The 25,134-nt window shown below is 44.5% G+C and overlaps 1 protein-coding gene across 2 annotated transcripts in view; it reads left to right on the top strand.

Moving 5' to 3' along the window:
• Positions 1–1,008: 1,008 nt before the first annotated feature.
• Positions 1,009–25,134, top strand: part of LOC147887965 (uncharacterized) — a 36,686-nt gene continuing 12,560 nt past the window's right edge. The window contains exon 1 of one of the 2 annotated variants that reach the window (XM_087393655.1): positions 1,009–1,193. In XM_087393655.1, the coding sequence (XP_087249781.1) occupies positions 1,153–1,193 (41 nt within the window). In that variant the 5' untranslated portion in view covers positions 1,009–1,152. Of the gene's footprint in view, positions 1,194–1,517; positions 1,544–25,134 lie in introns of those variants that run through there. The other variant, XM_087393654.1, reaches the window with a different exon arrangement.

Here is a 25,134-nt window from a genome sequence, read left to right as displayed (position 1 = left end):
TCACCTAATTACCCTGATAATAGAGCGATCTCAGCCACGGTAAGAAAATGCAGTCATGTAGGGTGGGGCTTATATAGGTACACAAAACTTTTTAAGTACTTTTTAAATAATCTTTATGTGTGCGTGTGTGTACTTTTTAAATAATCTTTTTTGAAGATACTTTTCATTTAACATTGATTTCGTTTTTGAGGCCTTAGAACGAGAGAGAGAGAGAGAGAGATTTTGTATCAGATATAAGATATTTATCTATTATTTTTCATTTTATCTTTAGTTTTGTGTGTGTGTGTGTGTAATAATGTTTCTTTAATTTAATTTCTTTGTGGAAGCTTGAGAGAGGGAGGGAGAGAGAGAGATTATATACACACACACACACACACACACACACACACACACACACACACACACACACACACACACACACACACACACACACACACACACACACACATACATATATATATATATATATATATATATATATATATATATATATATATAAATAATACTTTCAAATAATCTTTTTTTAATACTGAGAGAGAGAGAGAGAGAGAGAGAGAGAGAGAGAGAGATTGTACATGTGTGCTCAAGATGAAATACTCATGCATAGAGTAAACTAAGCATAGAGCCAAGGCAAGCAGTGCCTACACTAGAGGGGGTCTTAAAATCAATTCTAAAGAGAAAAGAGGTGGAAGAGGTGTGTGGTGGATGGACCATTAAATAAAAGTGGGGACATGCCTATTTTGGCGAGAGTTATATAAAGGTGGTGTCATACAAGAGACAAAGAGAGTCTCTATCTTCAGAGAGAAATACTTAACAAAGACAAAACGATTTAAGATCTCCACAACAAAAGACAAGAACATTTAGGACCTCCACAAGCAAACAAAAACCTTAAACCCTAAACACATTACTATAACACACACTTAAAGCTCACACTAACCACAATTTGCATGGTCGAGTTGACCAAACTTACAAAATATGGACTAAAAATTTGCTGTGCCCAAAAAGTCCTATGTCTTGACTAAACAGGAACTCGTGAAGCTATCTGCTCTGTTAAATCATGCTTCCAAGCTCAAGTATCATGAGCAGAAGCTTCTCAAAAAGGTTAACTTTCTCGAATGGAAGAGAGAAAGAGGCCATCGGGAGGCCTTGGTCATGCGTCGGTATCACATAACCGGTCGGGATGATTACAAGAAGTGAGTATCCCCCCTCCCTCTCTACTCTCTCACACACACAAACTACAGGTAAAATAATGAAGCGATGAATACCGTTAGTGCTTGCTTGATCGACCAGTTTTGTGTGTGTGTGTGTGTGTATTAGAGAGAGAGAGAGAGAGAGAGAGAGCGTCCAGAGACTCTACAGCATCCCTATATCCCGGAAAATGATTTAGGTTGCTTGCTCCCTAACCTGTACTGAACAGCAATACGGCTAGAAGAATTCAGGGAACATGCGCAAGTCATGGTAGCCAAGACATAGCATACAGTGCAGTTTCTAACCTGGTGAAAGTCACAAGGTTAAAAACCAGTTATTCTACCATGCATAACAGGTCAGGGTGTCTTATGTTTTTGCACTCCATATAGCTACTTTGGTATAAAGACTGTCCATTAACGTAGCAGGTATTCCCTGGAAGTTGTGACCAAAAACAACCAGATAAGGCAAGCCACACAATGTATGTGGTAGCCCTACAAAGAGTGGATTTAAAACTTTTTTAGACGTGTTCTTTCCATGAATAAATTGTGTTTCATCACGTGAGTCACGTCTTTTCCTCAAGCCACACAATGCATGTGGTAGCCGTGGATTTAAAACTTTTTTAGACGTGTTCTTTCCATGAATAAATTGTGTTTCATCACTTGAGTCATGTCTTTTCCTCAGACACACTTGATTGTTGGAGAGGTAGCCAAAATCGACCATGTGGTTTGATTTAAGAATAGATGCAAATTTTGTTGTCGTTGTGTAATCCTTGATGACCTTCGCATAATCTGAAATACTGATCAATGAAACTTCCCTCTTCACTTAAGAGGTGCGTTGTATCTTGATTAAGGCCTTTTTCTTTAAAGAAAATGCTGGCGTAAGAAGATTTCCTTTTTTGTAGAAGTGTCCTCTATTCGTTGGTCATTCAGTTTCTAGCACTATTCTCCCTCTTTGGGCCATACTTTCTAGAAATGGCGTTTCGGACGGAACGCTGTTTCGGGTAGGTGAAAATCTGTTTCGGATCTCCGTTTGTTCTTGTCCTACGCGTTTATTTTTCTGCCGCCTTTCACCCGTTTTCTTTACCCCTCCCTGCCCGCTCTCCTCATGCATATATAGGTGTCTTCTTGGCCCAAAAATAGGCTGTTGCAGCCTGCTTGTAGCCTCTGTGAGCTCCAAAACAGCCTATGCAGCGTTTTGAACTTGAGCAAACATGTATCTTTCAAGCTTTTGTAATGTATTCGTGAATGATATATGTATGTATAATATTAAAAACATTATTAACCTTAAAAATGGAAACTCCATTTCTACTCCTTCCAGTGGCCGAAACTCCAAAACACCGTTTCCCACCCGCACCGTATCACCTTTTTTCAAAACTCCTAGAAACCATGCTTTGGGTGAAGGTTTGTTTCCATCTTTGGGCAGTGAATCTGCCTGTGTAGATCTGCTTTGTACACCTCTTGATAGACACATGTCTTATCTGTACCAGAGAGGAGCTCCATCCTGCCATTCTTGTATGTGCTGCCCATGTGGCAGCCCCTTTTCATGTCTTTTCTCTGTGGTATGCTGCCCCACATGCAGCCAATGTGCTGCCCATGTGGCAACTACATCATCTCCAAGTGCACCTTCCCCTCATGGGGGCTTCCAACACCCCCTCTCACCGACACATCTTGGCCCAATCCCAACTCGTCGATGAAGATGATCCATCAGCTCCCATGTTGAAGCCCTCTAGACCATTACGGTATCGATGTTGATCCTTTCAATCAGTGGATCCTGTCCGACCCGCATAAGCAAACTTTTCCTGGTATGTAGTTCCATCCTTGGTAGCACCATATGATACCACCTTCGTCAGTTGCCCTCCCACCATCAAACTCGAGCATTCGCGTTGCCATCATCCTCAGTGAACAGCCTAGAGTCTTGCAGGCACCATGCTCTCAGGGTTGGTTTCAACCTGTCCTCCCTTTGGCAAGGTCTGGAACCAAACAACCATCTTGAGAAATCAAATCCTAAGAATAAATCCAGATTACTATAAGCTCGCAATGAGCTCTCAGCTTCCAAGTGCAGTCATGTAAATGGCCCCTCCTAAGCCACGGCATCCATCTAACTTTGAATCCATAGGTCCGCTCGAGGAATCCTCCTTCATGTCAGTAATACCAGCCAAGCCCTAGATGAATCCAAGCACTCATCGTCGCTGTCCTTCACCTTCACAAAGGTTTCTTACATCTCGTTTGACCATACCTCAATGTCCACAGTCTACATACCTTACCTCAGCAACACCTGGAGATATCACCAAGAAAAATTCTCTTGTGACCACCACATTAGCTACAGTCTTCGACTCCTCCTAATGTGAGCTGGCCCCTTTCTTGTTCTTCTGCTGATCTGCCTTCTTCTTTCTGCAATCCTTCGTAAAATGACCAGGCTATCACAATAGAAGCACTTCTTCTGCTTTCTTTTCTTCTGTTTTCCTCATCTGAAGAGTCTCCTCCAGCATCTTGGGCTTACCTCTGCTAGGCTCACCCTTTCCCTTACCTTTAGAGGTCACCTCCCCACCTGTAAGCCCCCACATGAGGACTGCGTGGGGGAGGTGGACTTAGGATTAGGGTTGCCACATGGGCAACACTTTGGTTGTCATGTGGGCAGCATAAAAGCATGAAGAGGGGTCTGCCACATGAGTTTGGGTAGCAAGCTCACAGAAAAGAAGAAAGACATGGGGTGCCACACGGGCTGCCATGTGCGCAGCAAGATCAGGGCAATACCTTGCTGATTTGGAGCTCTCTGGGAGCCAAAGATAGTGTGCACCTGCCATGTGTCAGGATGGAATAGTACGGAGCTGTCAGCAGCATCATATGTAGGCTGGAAGGCCCCGTCATCATTCCAGCACCTTGCAGAAAGGGTACAGAAGAGTAGCACCTGGGTATGGGCCCATATCTAGAGGGCATGTTGGAGCTGGATAGGGGCAGAATAGGTGCAGAACAGAGAAAGAAGGGTTGTGCCTAATATGCAGTCTTTGGAGTTGGAGGTGCCTGGTCCACTGGTTGCCTGCCATGTGGACAGGCGGGGCCAGTAAAGCCCAACTATAGGGCTGGTAAGGCTGCCAACCAGGCTGACTATCTGGTCGGCTTGTTAGGGCTGCTGGTTGGCGAGTGGAGGGGCTGCTGGGTTGGCCAGTATACCCTTATTGGGTCAATTTACAAGGAGGGGGATTTCTCCTATATAAAGGGGCCTTTGGGGTCTCATATCTCACTCACCAGGAGTCGAAATATGGAGCATATTGGAGCTGCAGGGAGCCTGCCTCAAGGACCAGGATATGGACAAAGGAGGTGGCCATCAGCAGACAAAGAGACCTTGAGGATGAATACCCTTGGCTGTCCCCCAGGGCAGCAAGGAGAGCCCTTTAGGCATCCATTGTGGCAGCTTCTGCGGAGCAAATTGGAGCAGTATACAGCCAGCCAGAAGGGCCTACACAACACGGAGGGAGGTGGCAAGGACCTGCAGACAAAGAGCTTTGGGAAGGTTTGCACCCTTGACTGTCATCCGGACAGCAAGATTCGGGTATCAAGGTACAACAAACAGGAGCATCTTAGGGCAGCAAGTAGGTCAAGTCTTCTAGGCATCACAGGTAGCTATCTGGGAGGATAGCTTGGAGGTGTGTTTGTCGGCACAGGTGACTAGGTCTACAGAAGCTCAGGAAGGAGCACACGGGCTCCGAGATCTAAAAGTTCCATGGAGGTAGTAGGACAACTTTTGGTAGGGACAGAGGACCATGGTTTTGTGGGACTTAGGACCTCATTTGTATTGTGTTCAGTTGTGCATGGAAATACATTTTGTTGGTTGTATATCTCTAGAGCACTTTCTATTTACTAGTCTACACACATGTACGTTTTTAAGTACACATAAGTAAAGAGGTTTTGGACTCTGTAGTTAAACACTTCCGCATGCATTCGTAAGATGCTCTATCAGTGTTCCACTGCGGGATACCCTTTGTTTGGTTCAGTTTTAACAACTCCTATCCTGAGCTACAAGGGCTGTGTCATCACATTCAGATTCGCTATTGTACTTCTTCTCTCGAGCCTCTTGCTCCAGATGCAATGGACCTAGCTCCTTAAACGTTGCTGGCACCACCCTCTGCCCTGCAATCATCGTTGTAACTGACACAACCCCGCAGGATCTGACCCAATCACTAACCTAGAATCTCGTCCTCAACCCAACCAAACTTGTGAACAATAAACCGCTCCTATCACAGGATCATCTAGTTCTTAGGATCTCTTATCTAGGAACACCAAGTTCCAAACAAGGCACTGATAGACCATCATCAGAAGAGATGTGGTAACCCTCCCTAAGATTGATTCTAGACTATGGAGCTCCAAGGTTGAACCCAAAAAATACATGGCTTCTCTTAGGGTAAAGAATCTTAGTTAGTCCTCGTAAAAAATCTAATCACGTTGCCCCCCATTCAATTCAGCCTACTTGTACTTCACTCTAGAGGTCCTTGGGTATTATTTCACGTTGGATTATACCACCACATCAGAGAATCTTAAATGTAACATACCTTATTGTCCCGTACCACCAAAGTACATTGCAAATAAAAAACTCAGTGGACAATATGAATGAATCAGGGTAGCCAATCCCTCTTCACTCAGACCATCCCAGATTGAGTCAGGGTGGCAAATCCGTTTTCAATCCTTTTCTTAATGTGATTATATCACCCCCTTGTGTTACAATATCCCAACCAATAGGTCAAAGAAGGAAAGAAGTAGGTAGCATCCCTAACAACTCTTGAATCCTGACTATCCATGACCTCGGGCTAAAAGAGTGAGAATTAGAATGACCTCGCCTTTGGATATGATTCCAAGAAGGTATCCAACAAGACACATCCTAGTCTAATCAATAAGAACCTTCATATGTCCAACGGTAACTCGAAGAAACGTCATAACTCACAATCACATCGAGATCAAAACATAGTGTGGGCGGGGAGGTGGTGCGCTTCCTTCCCCAATTAGTTATAATCCGAGGGAACGGGCCCTTCCCCGTGCGTTGAGGTTGTAATCGCTGAGAATATTAGCGCTGAGATTGAGTATTGCAAATATGTAATGCTATATTACCTAAATATCAATGAGTGTATCTGTATTCTAACTCGAGCATCAACCAAATTCTTGTCATGATTTCTTCCGTCATTTGCCGTGGAAATCCTATCTCTAACTCCGAAGCGATTTCTCGATGTGAGCGATGTTGGAGAGAGAGGGCGGCAGAGCCAACATCAGCTAGACAATCCAAAGAGTTGAAGTTTGCGAAATATATAGATTTAGAGGCCTTCAAAAGCGCTCATGCCTTTTCATCCAAAAGCATGCTTTTCATCAAGTGTTGTAGGCCTTTAGATCAAAATTAAATCCAAGGCTTATATTAGGACACGTGGCCAAAAAGCATGCTTTTCATCAAGTGTTGTAGGCCTTCAGATCAAAATTAAATCCAAGGCTTATATTAGGACACGTGGCTCAAGGAGAGGCCAAGAAACCCAAAATTCCCCATAGGCTGCCTACCGTAACAAGACAATTTAAAACATAATTCATACAAATACAAAATTGGGGAACATCTTGAACTAAGAGTGGTTCAAAAGATCCAGTCGAGCAAAAAATAATTGGGTGTCGGTCAAAACTGAGGATTTCAACCTCTTCATCGCTTCTTAATAACTCGGAAGCGGTACAAAGACTCTAAAACAAGCTGTTTACAATTAGAACAGCACGAGCCTTCTTCAATATATTTCTAGTACTGAGGGGTTTAATAGTAGTGGAGAGCTGCCTAGAGTTCATCTATCAAGGAATCCATCTCTCGTAGCAGGTCGTGAGGTCTACGAGGAATAATCTTCGATGTAGCCTCGTTCTCCATCTCAATAAAGAAATAGTGCTTTGATGGCCTTCCATAGGAATAGCGAAAAAGGTGTGAAGAGCAACGAATGAGGAAAGATAACGAAGAGGGTGAAGGGGAAATCAGGGTAAACAGAGCAAGGGTGGGAATCTTATAAAGGTGAGAATCCCAAAAGCCTAATGCTTTGAATCAAAAAACATATGGGCTTTTAGGAAAAGCTCATTCACACTTTCCAAAAGCATGCTGCCAAAAAAAGCGTTGCTTTTCTATTCTTGGCCGAAAAAAAAAAGTGAAGCATTGTGCGATGATCTCAAAGGCCGTGGTCCCCTAAACGCCATGCTCACATCGCCCACCTCCTATGCAGTAGTCCATGCAGCCCACGCATGTCCATGCTGTTGCGCTAATACCTCGAAGAAGAAAGGCGCTCCTGGCGCATCAAATAGAGACGATCAAAACAGGGCATTTGGACGAGATTTACACCATGCAGTTATTGTTGGAAAACGTTGCTTTTCGTACCAAATCCTTGCATGTAGTCCAAACAAGGAAATCAAAGCTATGTTGTGGTAGATCGTCAGAAAAGCATCGCAGCCCCGTAACAATCAGCAGCGAATTACTCCTTCGTCCCAATTCATAAGCCCAATCCAGCCCTGGATAATCGCATCTGGCTTCCCCAATCCTAACGGCCTAATCCTCCCCTTTTATCATCCCCATCGCAAGAGCTTACCAAGCGCTCATGCAATCACATCATCCATCAACCTCATCGAATCTTCTACGCTAGGTACCTTCCTCAAACAACTAGCTGATCAACGATTCTGAATTCTCATTCAATAATCCAGTGTCCAATTCCTTCTCTAAAGGCAAACCACAGAGGAATCCCAACTAGTCAAAGAAATCCAAGGATTTCACTAGTTACCAGCGCAATTGCCAACCCCATATGTTTGTCATGACAAGAGAAATGATTATTTAGTTAATTAATAGTTATTAGAACTTTATTATTGTTAGGCGCCAATTTTATGGTGCGGTTATATGTTTGTATTTATGATCGATCAAGCGGTGTAAATAGTACCGCAAAAACTATGTAACATTGGCCAATGATTAGTAATAAAGATGTGCACACACGTGTCTAGGTCCTAGGGGCAATAGGAAAGGGAAAGGGTGCATTAGAGTGCATTGAATGGTAGGTGCATGGGTCATAGGCTAAGGGTAGGTGTAAATGGGAAGATGGAACTTGAGTGATCTCAAGGGACATTAATGAAAGGGTATCACCCTTTCATTGTGAATCTCACGTAGCATTCTTTCTACCACATTGCATTCATCCGTCATCTCTCTCCCACCTTGCATGTAGGTCGAAAAAGAAACAAGTACTCTCACGAGGGTGCTCTTCCCCATTGGAGGGCCAATCGGCATTCAAATTCTGCATGCATTGCACACATTTGCATTTTCGAAAAGTGTGGATCTTCACATTTGGTATCAGAGCAGCGACGATCCACGAGAGCGGGACGAGAAGAGGGCGACAGTTGCGAACGACGGAAGTCGCAAGAGAGGTTGGCGGAAAAGGATCGCGACTGACCGATCTGGAGGTTCTGAGACAAGGGATTTTTCTGAAAAATTTTGGCCTTCAACGGCGAACGGCGAACGGGGTGTTCTCTCCCCCCCCCCCCCCCCCCATGTGAATGTACCCTCAAACCGTGAGAAAAAGGGATTCCCGTTCTACCTAACCGGAAGTCGGATCGGAATAAGATTTTAAGGGAGTGATCCACCCATCAAGTAACCCCTATAACGGTATCTAGAGTTCCAATCCGCTCAAAACAAGTAGCCCAAACGGAGCGTACCAGTTTACAGCAGAAATACAAGAAGAAAAGCTTGAAAGAGAAGGGAAAGGAGGTGAATTTAAGTGTCTTCTCAACACAAACGAAGCGGGAGTCGGATAAGTACCACCACCTCTACAACACTTGAAGTTTGCTGTAAAATAAACCTTCTTTTTTGAAATTACAGCAAGACATTTTCTCTCTTGTATTACTAAAAGGAAAGAATGGAAGGGGAAGGGACATATAACAATGAACTTATTCCTTTTCCTCCATTACCCCAAGGAGAGAGAGAAAGAACACCTTCACCCCCTCTTGAAGAGGATGGATTAGGTGAGAGTTATACACATCTTGAGTATGATAACCCACAAATAGATTTACAGCAGTCTCTCCTTCAAGAACCTCCTGATAGGGAGTTCTCCTTTCGTAATGAAAGAAGAAATGAGACCAGCCAAGAACAAGGTGATGAGTTCACGCCTGCAACTCAAAACCCAATACACATGGATTCTAATCCAAGTGCAAGAGGAAGAGAGGAGACTCCTGTTGATAAGCTGGTTTTTCAGCTTAGCAATATGATTGAGCAGTCCATTATGACAAGATTAGGGACTAAGAGGACTTTAAACTTCGGGAATGAAGAGTCGAGTAACCCTTCTAAGAGGTCCAAATTCCAACCGCGAGAGAGAATTGAGTTCCCCAAATATGATGGGGCAAGGGAGGTTGACAAAATCCTCAATTGGATTCGTCATTTTGAGCTATACTTTGCCCATCAAGACAAGACCGAGCAAGAGAAGCTTGCTCTTGCCACATTGCATTTGCAGAAGGATGCTCTAATGTGGTGGTCCTTGTCACAAACAGGAAAAGAGCCTATTCATGAATGGGCTAAATTTGTGGAGCAACTGAAAACCACTTTCATGCCACCGAGGCATGAAGAGAACCTAACCTTTCGTTGGGAGAGGTTTAGGCAGTTCAATAATGAGAGTAATGCAGATTTTACAGCCAGATTTTGGAAACTCTCTCTAGAGTTACCCGAAAAGAGTGAGGAAGATAGGAGAAAGAAGTATTTAGCAGCTTTAAGCCCAAAAGTAAGGTACGAGGTTGAAATGTTTAACCCGACCACGCTTAAGGACCTCACTAAGCTGGCTGAAATAGCCGAGAGAAAATTGAATCCTCGTAAACCCTTCAATAAGGAGTATGGGTCATCATCTAAGACCAATAATATACCCACTTTTAGGAAACCAAACCGGTTTAAGAATAATAAAGGGAAGGGTAAAGCTCTTGTAAGGAATGTGAACAGCCAATCGCGTCCTGGATGGGTGCCATTTCCTTCTATGACTGACGAAGAGAAGAGGAAGTTGATTAAGGAAGGAAAATGTTTCGGTTGTAAGAAACATAAGCCAGGGCACGTATGGCATAAGTGTCCCGTTCTCTTGGCTAAGATTGCCAAGACGAATTCAATAAAAGGGAAAGCCAAGGCATCCAAGCAGGAGGGTGAGGCTTCTACTTTGTCACCCTCGAAATCTACTGTGACTATTGAGCCAATAGTGAATGCTGTCCATTCAGCCAGTCCATTCAGCCAATACCTTTGGGCCTCATGATCTTTTTAAGGTGTATGGATTCGTGAATGGACAGAGAATAGTGGTTCTCTTAGATGATGGATGTAATTATGACTTAGTAAGTGATAGATTGGCAAAATTACTCCATCTTAAACTAGAACCTATAAAAAACATGTCGCTTTCAGGAGCTTTTAGGGGACACAATGAAGAAGACACATCCATAGTACGAAATATTCCTTTTCGTATACAAAAATATAGAGATCGAAGGGATTTTTTAGTAGCCCCTTTACAAGACGTTGACATGATACTGGGTAAACCATGGCGGTATGATTTTAACCCTGCTATTCATCCTCATACTCATCATTGTTGCTTTGTACATAAGGATGAAAACATAAGGATTGTAGGGGATCGGGACGTGTATACAATTCCATTGATTACTCCTACCCAAGCGAAAAGATTGGTAAAAAGAGGGGTAGATTGTAATCTTGTGTATATACGGGATTCACGAGATCTTCATATCTCAAAAGAAGATCGGAAGAGAAATGAGTTCCTTAGAGCTTATGAGGATCGATTTTCAAGAGATGACTCATTCGAATTGCCCATGGAGAGAGAAGATGATCATGCCATAGACTTAGAGCCAGGAGCTTCCCCTCCATGTAGAGCCCCATATAGGATGAACAGGATAGAAATGGAGGAGGTAGAAAAACAAATTGAAGATCTGTTGCAAAAAGGCCTGATTTGACCAAGCAGTTCTCCATTTGGAGCACCTGTATTATTGGTTAAGAAGAAGGATGAATCATATCGTATGTGTATAGATTACCGTGCTTTGAATAAACTTACGATTAAGAACCGGTATCCGATTCCAAGAGTGGATGATTTATTGGATATGCTTAAAGGTGCTAAAGTTTTTAGCAAATTGGATTTGAAATCTGGTTATCATCAACTTCGTATGAAAGTTGGGCATGAACATAAGACTGCTTTTCGCACTCTCACTGGACATTATGAGTTTTTGGTCATGCCTTTTGGCCTAACTAATGCTCCAGCCACTTTTAGTAGGCTGATGAGAAGGGTTTTGCGACCCTACTTGGGAAAATTTGTCATAGTCTTTTTCGATGACATTTTAGTGTTCAGTCAGAATGAGGAAGAGCATAAGGATCACCTTGCTAAGGTGATGGAGCTCCTAAGGAAGGATCGATTGTTCCTAAATACCAAGAAGAGTGAGTTCTTCAAGACAGAAATAGAGTATTTGGGACACATTGTGTCTGCCGAGGGAATTCGGGTTGACCCTAAAAAGGTCAAGGCCATAATTGAATGGCCAATACCCAAAAACATACATGAGCTGAGATCCTTCCTAGGGATGTGTAGTTATTATCGCAGATTCATTAAGAATTTTGCACGTCTTGCTTCCCCACTAACAGATTTGTTGAAGAAGCATTCCTTGTATGAGTGGGGAGAGGTTCACCAAGTAGCTTTTGAGGAGCTTAAGAGAACATTGGTGACTGCACCAGTGTTAACACTTCCGGACATGGACAAAGAGTTCTTTGTTGTATGTACGGATGCAAGTGGTACCTCGATTGGGGCAGTGTTAATGCAAGGAGGGCATCCCATTGCTTATGAGAGTAGAAAACTTCAAGGGGCTGAATTGAAATATATCACGTATGAGAAGGAGTTATTGGCAGTCATTCATGCTCTAAAGTTATGGAAGCATTAATTATATGGTTCTGCTTTCAAGATTAAGACTGACCATCAAAGTATCAAGCACTTGTTCTCTCAACCCATTGTCTCTTCAAGACAAATCAAATGGGCTGAATATATTCAATCCTTTGGGCAACCAAATATCGAATATCAGCCAGGAAGGGAGAATTTAGTAGCTGATGCTTTGAGTAGACGGCCCCAAGTTAATCACGTTTCTGTGATTAAGGAGAAATCATTAGGAGCAATGGTTGAAGCTTATCCTTTAGATGAGGACTTCGCTGACATTTATGGGAAGATTCAGCGTAATGAGGTTGGGGATTTAGAGGCTTATTCCATCGTGGATGGATACTTATTTTTGGGACGTGCCATATGTGTACCCAAAACATTTCGGTATCTAGTCATGAGTGAGTTACATGCGAGTCCATATTCTGGACATAGAGGCATTAGAGGGACCATTGACAATATTGAGAGATACTTCCATTGGCCTAAACTTCGCAAAGAAGTTTCGACCTTTGTTCAACAATGTGACGTATGTTAGCGCATTAAATCTGACACAAGTAAGACTGCTGGTCTTTTGCAGCCTTTGCCTATTCCTTCGGAAAGGTGGGAACACATTACAATGGATTTTGTGTCTGGTTTTCCCAAGGTTGGTCAGTTTGAGCAGATTTTCACTGTTATAGATAGGCTGAGTAAACAAGCTCATTTTATTCCCTGTAAAAAAGAGTTGTCTGCTCCTGAAACAGCAAGGTTATTCATTAGGGAAATCTTCAGGTTACATGGGTTACCAAAATCCATTGTATCCGATAATGATGGCCGTTTCATTAGCAACTTTTGGACAGCTCTATTAGAGAATCTCGGAACCAAACTGAAATTTACTACAGCCTTCCATCCTCAAGGAGATGGACAAAGTGAGAATGCCAATCAAACCATAATTACTTTACTTCGAGCTTATGTCCATGACCAACCTAGAAGGTGGCCAGAGTTCTTACCCATGTTAGAGTTTGCTTATAATAACACTGTACATACTTCCACCAAGAAAGCCCCATTTGAAATCATCTATGGGCAATGTTTACCCACTCCAATAACACACTTGGGGGAGCGAATTTTTGCTGCTGACCAGTTTGCTGAGGATATGTCACAGGTTATTGAGCAAGTAAAAGAACATATTAAGAAGGCCCAGGTTCAACAGTCCAAGGCAGCCAATAAAAAAAGAAAAGAAGTTTATTACAAGGAGGATGATTGGGTTTTATTGAAGATTGATAAAAGAAGAATCAAGTCAGTGAGAGGAAGTACCAAACATGTCAAGCTAGCACCGAAGTTTTATGGTCCATTTCAGATTTCAGCAGCTTTATATCCAGAAGAAGGATCCAGAGCGTATGAGCTGAAGTTACCAGCCCACTGGCGTATGAAGAACATCTTTCATGTGAGCAATTTGAAGAGATACCATGGCGATACTTCTGCGTTTTTGGATATTCAACATCAAGAAGAACCTGAACTTGAAGATGGGACTGAAGTTCTTACTCCGGAACAGATCGTGTACCATAAAGAGAAGAGTACTCGTGGAAAGAAGAGATATATGTATTTACTGAAGTTTAAAAACCAGCCAGCTAGTGATGCACAATGGATGGAAGAAGAATTCTTTACAGATTTTCCACAGATACTCGCAGATTACAAAGAGGCGATGCAATGGCAGAAGTAACAAGAGAAAGTGCACATAAGAGGAAGAGACAAGCAATAATCCAGAAGAGGACTTCTGCTCATTCAAGCAGGAGGGAGTGTCATGACAAGAGAAATGATTATTTAGTTAATTAATAGCTATTAGAACTTTATTATTGTTAGGCGCCAATTTTATGGTGCGGTTATATGTTTGTATTTATGATCGATCAAGCGGTGTAAATAGTACCGCAAAAACTATGTAACATTGGCCAATGATTAGTAATAAAGATGTGCACACACGTGTCTAGGTCCTAGGGGCAATAGGAAAGGGAAAGGGTGCATTAGAGTGCATTGAATGGTAGGTGCATGGGTCATAGGCTAAGGGTAGGTGTAAATGGGAAGATGAAACTTGAGTGATCTCAAGGGACATTAATGAAAGGGTATCACCCTTTCATTGTGAATCTCACGTAGCATTCTTTCTACCACATTGCATTCATCCGTCATCTCTCTCCCACCTTGCATGTAGGTCGAAAAAGAAACAAGTACTCTCACGAGGGCGCTCTTCCCCATTGGAGGGCCAATCGGCATTCAAATTCTGCATGCATTGCACACATTTGCATTTTCGAAAAGTGTGGATCTTCACAATGTTCGTCTTGAATCAAAGAGAATATGGAAAATCCTACATAGATATGAGAACCGTACCTAGAAATCTCCTACGCTACTTCACCTCTCTACCTGCCGTGAGAGGGTGGCTCTGATACCAAATGACACGACCTCACAGGATTCGACCGTATCACCTGTGAGGCCTAGCATATGGCATCTTACTACCTGAGACAGTAGGAAAGCGAGGAAATGGTGCTGCTGCAGATTTCTTGTCAGTTTACTCAGCAAACTTAGGCTTCGACTCAGCGTCATACCCTGTAGCATGCGAGCTGCCCATGGCATTTCTGTGCTTGCCAGCATATTTAGGCTCGAATACTTCTGCAAGCTGAGCTGCCCTCTCAATTGTTTGAGGGTTATGTGCCCTCGCATCTGCAGTGAGAGAAGAATTTAACCCATGGATGAAACACAACAGCTTTCCCTTTTCAGATACGTCCTGCACAAACAGGGAAAGCCTCCAAAAGCGCTACAAGTACTCTTGGACTGTACCGGTCTGTGACAAGGCATAAAATTCAGCCAAGTATTGATCCAATACAAGTGGAGATACAAATGTAGTGTCAATTCTTTGAAACCCCTCCAAGTGGTTGGTCTTTGAGGCGAATCCCTCATGTATCGCCACCATGTGTGGGCATAGTCCTGCATATGCATACCTGCAAAAATGATGCGCTCCTTCTCAGACTTGGGGTAGAAGGGGAAATAGTCTTCCAGCTTCTTGAGCCACTCCTCCAACTCATTGGGAATGCGAGTGTCTCCTTTAAACTTATGCACTATGAGTTTGTCCTTGATATCCTTGGCTGCATAATTCTTCTGTGTGTAAACTCCAGAAGTGCGGGCATCATCACGCTTGAGGTTCACATAATCGGAGAAGGGCATCTCAAGTTTGATGGCCTCAGGTAGGGCCCTGTATGAACGCAAAGAATCTGCCAACATGTCATCAAAAGTGGCTTGCTGCCCACCACCAATCCCCTGCTGCGTAGAAGCTGCTGCCATTTGATGCACTGGCTGCGTCTGGCTATATGTGCTCGCTGGCGGAGCAATAGGTGCATGAACCCCGGGCTGGGTCTCTCTACCAAATGCATCTCTCCGAAATGATGGCATACCAAAGGGTTGAGAAGAGGACTGACCTCTCTCCTAGGGGTGTGGGCTGCCATATAAACCCAAGCCAACTCTAGGCATACTCGCTGGTGCGGTGAAAGGAGTACACACCAACGGGTCGGCCCAAAAGAGACGGCTCAGCCTGCATAGATGCAGAAAGCTGAGAGCCAAAAGATGGCCTGACATCCTGCAAGAAGGTGCTCTGTGGCACAGAAAATGCATCATCTATGTCTAGATAATCCCCAAGCTGGGGTACATGCAATGGTCCAGAAGACTGATGCTCATAGGCACGACGGGCATTTGCCATAAAACCCCTGCGTGGAGCAGACAAAACATCGTGACTGTCTGAATGGTCCCCGTGCTGGGGTGCAGGCTGCTTAGCCTTATCCTGCATAACAATGGTAGATGTGATTTGCTGACCAATCTGCTGTCCCATTTGGACAAGAGCCGTATCCTGCATAGCCATGGCTGTGGTAAGTTGCTGGCTGAACTCCTGTCCTATCTGGCAGAAAGCACCTTGGAGCATAGAGGAAAGGGCATCCAGAAACTGCGTCTGCACTGCTTGCACTTCCTGGGATGCAGGAGAGAGAGGCTGAGTGGAAGGATTTGCACCACCAGTGGATGCAGCCACAGTAGGCACTTGCTCATATTGAGCAGCCACATCAGTGTCATGCAATATATCACGAGGGACATACTTCGGTGCCATGGTGACTGGCCCTGGAGAGAGGAGCTCGAATCTAGGCAAGGAGAAATGGATAACAAAATCCTGCGTAATGAGCACCTGAGATAGTGCGTGGAAACACGAAAATGTCGATGGAGAGGCTCGAAAGAAGGGTTGTCGAAAAAGCTTCGAAAACGGGGTTCAAATGATCCCAAATAGGGCTGTGGAAAGCCCCTAAAAGAGGCTAGAATTCTGAGTTTTTGCCCCCTTTTTTTTTGTTTTTTTTGGGAAGGGGTCCTAAGTCACCTAGGATAGTTAAGACAGCTCTAACCTAGGACCTTTAGGACTGTTAGGACAGTGTCTTAGACCAATCTAACCTAGCATTTAACCTTAGTTAGTACTAACCTAACCTAGAGCCAAACTAACTAAACCTAACTGACTAACCTAACCTAACCCAATCTACTAACCTAACTCACTCCACTAACTAAACCTAACCAAACTAGCCAGACCTAACCTGACCCAACTAACCCTGGCTACTGAACCTTAGGAAGGAAGAAAGGCTAAGGTTTTTTTTGTAGGGGTAAAGGCGACGGGAGGGATGGACGCGGGCAGCGATGACGGGGGAGGGTAGGTCGTCCGACGGGAAGGGATGGACGCAGGAGTAGCGACGCCATGCAAGAGGCTTGGGTCGGGCGAGAAACGGCGTTAGGGGCGTCATGCAAGATCTGCCTGGGCAGAATTGTAGGCGAGCAAGGTGTACTGATGGTAGTCGCCCTTCATCTTGAGGCAGAAGACCTTGGACTCGTTGGCAATGGCAGTTGGGGACAGGATGCTCCAAAATGTTATCACAGATCTTGAGTGTGATCATCATGGTGGTGGTGCGCTTGGTGGTGATGGAGGCCCTACGCTTAGGCGTTGGAGCAACGCTCAGGATTTATGCCCGTCGTTCGGAAGTTGGCGTAGCTTGTTTGTAGCTTGCAAGTTCGGGATAGGCGTTGGTGTAGCAACTACTAGAATTCAGAGTGAAGGGTGTAAAGGACAGAAGCAAAGGTGCAAGAGAGTGGAGCTCTGATACCAATGTAGTGAAGGGGAAAGGGGCAGATTTGGAGATGGGGATAGAATAGCAGAAGGAAGGGAGAAGAGAGGGGAAGGGGAAAGAGAGAGGAAGAGAGAGAAGGATGAGGGGATAGAGAGATAGAGAGAGGGAGGAGAGAGACTGTGAGTGTAGGCAGTAGGAAGCAGGAAGGAGGAGGGAGAATAGATAGGATTAGATGTCACATCAAAAAGATACATAGTAGTGGGTGGATGGAGACTCATATAGTCCCTCCACATTTTTCACCTAAAGGGTCTCTAACTTGGCCTCTTTTTCCCCTTCATTACACGGATGGTAAAACGGATGTTAGTGTCCAATCCTCGAATGAATTGCATCATCTTGTCGCATATAATGGGGCATGAGAAAACGGGCTTTGGGGTTGGTAACGAACGTTGCCCAAACAAACGTTGTTGAGTTCGTATGCTTACTAGCCCAATGTTGCCACCAGGTAACCGCCTCACCATTAAGGTGACGGGCTGCTAGGTGGACTTTGTCTTGCTCATCTTGAATCCGCGCCAACGGAAAATGAGCTACGAACTGATGAATGAATTGAAGATAGCTGAATGGTCACACTTACCATCATACTTAACAAAATTTGGAGTGGACCGAGTGAGAGATGTTACCTTTGTTGATCATGAAGTTGTGGCGGTGACAGCTGCCACGCTAACGAAAAATGAGCTACGAACTGATGAATGAATTGAAGATAGCTGAATCGCCACACTTACCATCATACTTAACAAAATTTGGAGTGGACCGAGTGAGTGGTGTTATTTTTGTCGATCACGAAGCTGTGGCGGTGACGGTTGTAGCGCTCAAACTTGCTTGCTTAGTGGCTAACATTTGTTTGTGTTGGAGAAGCATCGTCTCTTGGTCTAGCTTTTGTTGCTTCTCTGCCTGGGCGAGCTTTGCACGTCGCAGTGCCTCCTCATTTTTGCGTTCCTCACGCATCGACAAGAGCAGTTTCTCAAAATCTGTGGCTCCTCTTTCTTCTAGCGGCTTTTCTACTTCCTTCTCCTCTAGAAGTTGTTTGGTCTGACTGTCTTCTTCTTTCTTCTAGCTGGGATGAATGTTCTTCGAGTTGCTGTAGGGAGGACCCGATTCTGCTCCAGAAAGTTCGCCATCATTTTTTGAGCACTTGGCGGAAGCGTATCTTTGGTAGTCTTTCTCCTCTTCATAGTCTTCAAAGTTGACTTGCTTTCTCGATCCTTCCATGGCACTTGATTGTATATCTCAACACAACCATACACTCACGGTAGTCAAGCTGGATATAGACCGAAGCTCTGATACCAATGTAACATGCAACGGTAATCTGATTGTTTAATCACAACAAGACCTTCTTTAAACCTTTAGCGAGGAATTAGTGTTATGCACCATCGAGAGAGAAAGGAGATAAGGGTAGAGAGAGAATGGAGTTGACAGCCGATTGGGTCCTTGTACCCACGCCCCCTCCCCTAATTAGGGGAGAATTTGCTTTATACGGAGAAATACAAATAACACTCTTCGAGAGAGCATGGAAACACGCTTCTGAAGAGTACACTGTGCACACGTATAGCAGACCCAAAGACGTGAGAGGCAACGCCGACCAATACCGAGACCTTGATGCTGTCCACATTGACAATGTAGGGCACTTCTGCAAGGCAAGGGGGAGGCTTGTGCTGTCCACCGGAATGTAGGGTTACTGCATGAGTGAGAGAGTGAAAGCTAGGAGTAATAGATTCTAAAAGAGACTTGAGAGATGACTGAAATATAGAGTTGAGAAGTGAGCTGTGCAAACGGTAAAAGGTAATTGAAAAGAGCTGCTGAAACAGAACCCCAAACCTTCATTTGCTGATCCGATTCCCCGTCTAATGCGTTGCGTGAACACCTTTGAGCTGAACTGAGGCCAAGAGCTGAGGCTGGTCAGAGGCCAACTTATGGAGGCGTCAGGCTGTTCAGGAGGGGCTACAGTGGAGCTGTAGGAGTGTGAAGGTAGGAGCGATGAATGAGAAATGAGAGGGCAGCAAGGGCCTATTTACAGGGGCTGAGGAGCCAGCCAACCAGCCTAGCTGTAGCCGAGTGAGCAGTTGGCTACAGCCGACTGGTTGCTGGCCCCTTGGCCTATAAAAGCCCTTGCTTGGCTCATTTTCTAGGGAGCTTTGTGGGCAGCCTTTGTAGGCTGCCTTGCTTGCTTCTCTTTGGTCTACTGGTCAGCCTTTGGGGGCCCCTTTGGGGCTCCTATCCTAGGCTATGACCTAGACCTAACCTAACATAAGATGGAAACACTAACTACCTGCTGTTCTCCAGTGGGTATCAGTGAACAAGTTGTTGAGAGTTCACGCTCAACATCATGTGATCATGTGTGCATAGCACCATCACGTGATCATATGTGCATAGCACTAACCTTATAGAGTGCTGTAGCCGAGTGAGCAATTGGCTATAGCCGACTGGTTGCTAGCCCCTTGGCCTATAAAAGCCCTTCCTTGGCTCATTTTCTAGGGAGCTTTGTGGGCAGCCTTTGTAGGCTGCCTCGCTTGCTTCCCTTTGGTCTACTGGTCAGCCTTTGGGGGCCCCTCTGGGGCTCCTATCCTAGGCTATGACCTAGACATAACCTAACATAAGATGGAAACACTAACTACCTGCTGTTCTCCAGTGGGTATCAGTGAACAAGTTGTTGAGAGTTCACGCTCAACATCATGTGATCATGTGTGCATAGCACCATCCCGTGATCATATGTGCATAGCACTAACCTTATAGAGTGCTATAAAGGAAAGGGTTAGATCCCCTAACCCTAACCCTAAAAGGGTTTGTATATATTCTATTTTTTCAACTAAATCTAGTGTACAGTTGGTCATTTGTGGTGTGCTCTCTAGTTGTGCCCTCTCTCCTCATCTCCACTCTTCTCCTCTCCCCTCTTCATATTTTGTCATGGAATCAGAGCTCCCTTGCCTTCCGCTGAGGCACTGCGATCCGTATGCGAGAGTATGAGAGAGTGTGAGAGATCGAAAGATTGAGAGAGTTCTTCTTGAGTGATCTTCACTTCCATTGAGTGGTGAATTTCCGTCCATTTCCATTTCTCTTGTGAGATTTTCTTTGAGAAAGAGACTTTGGATCTATTGCATTGCAAGAGGGAGAGAGTTCAAAGGTAGAGAGAGTGAGAGGGAGTGAGCTCAGCGACCTCTACACCTCCTCTTGCTCTCAGCAATGACAACAAACATTTGGCTGAATTTCTGAAACTGTTTTTCTGCAAAAGCTGCCATCAACGATCCTCCACCTCCGAAAGCTTCTTTTCATCTCAAGGGACACCGCCTTATCGGCATCATACAGCTTGTCCAAGGGTGATTGTGTGGACTGCAAGTGAAGGTATTCCTCTTTGAGGGAGGAGACCGTCGCGAAGGTCTCCCCCAGTAAAGCCTTCAAACTCTTCACTTTTTCATTGAAAGCTTCTCGGTGTCTCAGGCCAGGACATCCGCACACAGCCTACAGCCACAAAGAAACGACTCGGCTCCTAGTAGCGCCTCTCCAACAGAACAGCTGCAACCTACCAGCAGCCGCTGCACCTGATGGCAACTACAAGCCACTAAGCTAAGCTACTACGACAGCTCACCTGTAGCTCACAAAGCTCTACAGCTGCATCTACAACAGTATTGACTATAAGATGAAGGCGCCTCCTCCGTCAACCGGTTGTGCAACGAGATGGTCTCCTGCAACAATAACTGCTAACAAAGCAACCAACTGCGCTTCAGCAGCCCAAGCTCCTTCCACGCCCGCGTACCAGTGAGCTCCAGCGTCTCCAGCACCTTCAGCTCCAAATAGCTTTCATGGCGACCATCAAGTTACTACGACGTTGTCCCGCTTTGCAAGTGTGCTTTCAACCCTCGAAAAGAGGCTGCGAAGCGCGATTTGAAAGCCATTTTCCAAGTCCTTGAGCCTTGCACCGAGCTTTGCACCCAGGCGACCTCCGCCAACGACAGCCTCTACACGACATCGACGGAAATCCGCAGGCGGATCGAATCTTCTTAGATTCCGTCAAAATCTTCACACGATTCCGGCTTCTCAGAAAGCGACACGTGGCAGGATAAGATAGCACGTAGGCTAGGTCTCCAGTGTGCCACGTGGCAACCTTATCTCCAAGTGCCACGTCATCTGTCACGGTGGCAGTCATGTCATCACTGCCACGTCAGCTGTCACATCATCAGTGCCACGTAGGCAAGCCACGTCATTCTACCACGTCATCTGGCTACGTCATCCAGCCACGTCATCAGGACATGTCACCACTGCCACGCCATCAGCCCATGTCATTAGTGCCACGTCATTAGTGACACATCATCAGGCCACGTCATCAGTGCCATGTCATCAACGTCACCTCTGTCACATCATCTATGCCACCTCAACAGTGCCACCTCAGTTGTCCAGTCAGCACTGACCTCTGCAGGCACACACAGTGCTTCATAGTCACTTCATGTGACCACTTCTGTCACCTCAGCACAGGGCTTCACAGGCACACCTCTTGCTATGCACAATGCTGCATCATCACTGCATGTGACTCACAGTGACACATCATCATTGAGCACCATTTGCACTCCTTTTGCCCCTCCACCTAGATCAAGTCATATCTCTTGATCCATGAAGAATTTGAGGGCGCTCCAAAAAGGAAAGTCGCTCGTTTTTTTGTGCTCTACGCGCTCGTCACATCACGCGCACATTTCGGTGCAAGTTACACTCACATTTGAGCCTTGCTGACCACTTCCTTCACGCACATTTGCCTCTACATCGACGTATCTGATCCAGCACTTAAAATGAACAAAAGAAAAGGAATTATTTGCTGTTCTTTCATTGATCGACGGTTGGTCTAGATCTAGATCAGAGTAGACTAGATCGCCATAGAGGGGACGCTTTGAATTTCCCCAAGTTGCCAATCTAAGCCATGCTCGAAATTTCCGACTAGTATCTACTCGGAGTTAGTCCATACGCTCACATACGGTTTCACATCATTACATTACCAGAAACCTTACGTTCATCAGTTCAGTGAGCAGACTTCAGAGAGTACAGAGGCATTGCAGATTGTTTCAATGGGCAGATAGCATTTGATTTCACACACACATGCCACCATTGTAAAGCCTATTCGGCTATTTCACGACATCGTGCACATTATTTCAGCCTTGTAAAGCCTCTTGGCTATTCTCGGCATCATTGCCACAAGCCTTGTAATACAGATCATATTTTATATACTGCAGTTCTATCTTCACCGACGGTACAGAGATTTCACTTGGCATATTCAGTGTATTTGCAGTTGATTCATACAGAGATCTTCACGACACTTTTGAGTACATTTCTTGCACCATGTCGACTAGTAACCTCAATCTGGAGGCATCTGCTAAGTTAGACAACTCCAATTACGGTACATGGAAATACCGAATGGAGACCATTCTTGTACTTTAGGACAAATGGGAGTATGTCGATGGGTCTGCACCTAGACCATTGGCCGATCCAGCTACCAGTAGCTCTACTCCATCTGTTGTCATAGCACCAGAATCAGTATTGGACAGAAGCAATAGCTACAGCTAACTACTTGCTTAATCGGCTTCCTATCGAACCGATACAAGGTATGACTCCTTACGAAGCATTCACTGGACACAAGCCACACAATGGGCATCTCCGCATATTTGGTTGCATAGCATATGTCCACATACATGATGATCATCGCAGGAAATTGGATGCAAAGTCATGCAAATGCATCATGGTTGGCTACAGTGAAGAAAGCAAAGCATACAAATTGTATGATCCCATCAACCGCAAAGTCATTATCTCCAGAGATGTAATCTTTGATGAGAATCAGAATAGAAAACCTCACCTACACAGGAGATAGAAGCATCGACTTCACAGTCATCTACAGAACAGGTTGATGAAGAAGAGCAAGAATTGCCTGCAACACCCCAAGCAGAGCCACAGTAACTCAGACGGTCTACTAGGGAAAGCAGACCTCCAGCCAGATTGACATATGCTCAGAAAGGCAAAGCAATTCAGGTGGAAACCACCAACTATGCTCTTATGACTACCATCATGGCTACAGAAGAGCCAGTGTACTTCGAAGACGACTTCGAAGACGCAGTAGACTAGCCAGAATGGCAAACTGCTATGAATGAAGAAATGGATGCTTTGTATAAGAATAGTACTTGGGAATTATGCGACCTTCCACCAGGAAAGAAGGCCATAGTTAACAAATGGGTATACAAAGTGAAGTACAGACCAGATGGCAATATTCAGAGATACAAAGCCAGATTAGTCGCAAAAGGATTTGCACAACAATATGGTCAAGACTATGATGAGACTTATGCTCCAGTAGCAAAGATGGATTCCATACGGTTCTTAATATCACTAGCGACACTTAGCAAATGGAATGTGTATCAGCTCGATGTCAAGAATGCATTTCTCAATGGTCACCTAGACGAGGAAGTCTACATGCAACAACCAGCAGGTTATGTTGAACCAGGAAAGGAGAATAAGGTTTGCCACCTCAAGAAAAATCTCTACGGCTTAAAGTAAGTACCAAGAAGTTGGTACAGCAGAATTGACAAGTATTTTGCTGATCTGGGATACATGAAGTCCAATGCAGATCATACTCTCTACTACAAAGTTCAAGGGGAAGACATTACTATTGTACTTTTGTACGTAGATGATCTGATTGTGACAGGAAGCAAGGATAGCTTCATCACTTATCTGCAGAGTTCGACATGAAAGATCTTGGACTTACGCACTATTGTCTTGGAATTGAGTTCTGGAGAGATTCAGATAGCACATTCATGAGTCAGCTCAAGTATGTTGGCAGTCTCCTGAAGAAGTTTCATATGGCAGATTGCAAGATTGCAGCCACTCCCATGGAACAGAGTTTGAAACTTACTAAAGATTTAGAAAAGCCTACAGTCAATGACAGATACTACAGGCAGCTCATCGGATCTCTTATATATCTGACAATCACACGGCCAGATATTTGTTATGCAGTAAGCTCACTAGCACAGTTTATGGCAAATCCAAAACAGTCTCACTGGAATGCAGCCAAAAGAGTCTGGAGATACATAAGAGGTACAAGACAGTTTGGGATAGAATACAGAGGAAGTCATCCACGGTTGCATGGATACTGTGACAGTGACTATGCCGGAGATCATGAGACCAAGAGATCGACACAGGAATATGCATTTTTCCTTGGTCAAGGTGCTATATCATGGTTGTCAAACAAACAGCCAACTGTTTCTTTGTCTTCGACTGAAGCAGAATATAGAGCACTCACTACAGGTGCATGTGAGGCTATATGGCTCAGAAGACTATTGTCAGAAACAGATTACTTTGATGAGTCAAATCCAACAACAATATATTGTGATAATCAATCGGCTCAAGCATTGGCAAAAAATCTAGTATATCACTCCAGGACAAAGCACATTGATGTCAGAGAGCACTTCATCAGAGAAAGAGTGTTACTCGGTGACATCACACTGCAGCATTGTGATAGCAAAGAGAATGTTGTAGACATCTTTACCAAACTACTCGGTAAAGAGCTATTCGAGAAACATCGACTAGCTCTTGGTTTGACGCAGAGGAAGGACATTCCCATTAAAGGGTGTAATGCTCAGTCCTTCTTCGATTTCCCAGAATCATCATCTTGAGGGAAGGCCTACTTCATGATGTTGATCTTGAGGGAAGGTGTTGAGAGTTCACGCTCAACATCATGTGATCATGTGTGCATAGCACCATCACGTGATCATATGTGCATAGTACTAACCTTATAGAGTGCTATCAAGGAAAGGGTTAGATCCCCTAACCCTAACCCTAAAAGGGTTTGTATATATTCTATTTTTTCAACTAAATCTAGTGTACAGTTAGTCATTTGTGGTGTGC

This window comes from Dipteris shenzhenensis, chromosome 22 (assembly GCF_047967505.1).
Source record: "Dipteris shenzhenensis isolate YYH24624 ecotype China chromosome 22, Dip_SZ_1.0, whole genome shotgun sequence".
In the NCBI taxonomy this organism is placed as follows: domain Eukaryota; kingdom Viridiplantae; phylum Streptophyta; class Polypodiopsida; order Gleicheniales; family Dipteridaceae; genus Dipteris; species Dipteris shenzhenensis.
The sequence above is the reverse complement of the archived record's forward strand: the minus strand, read 5'-3'. Positions and strand labels throughout refer to the sequence as shown.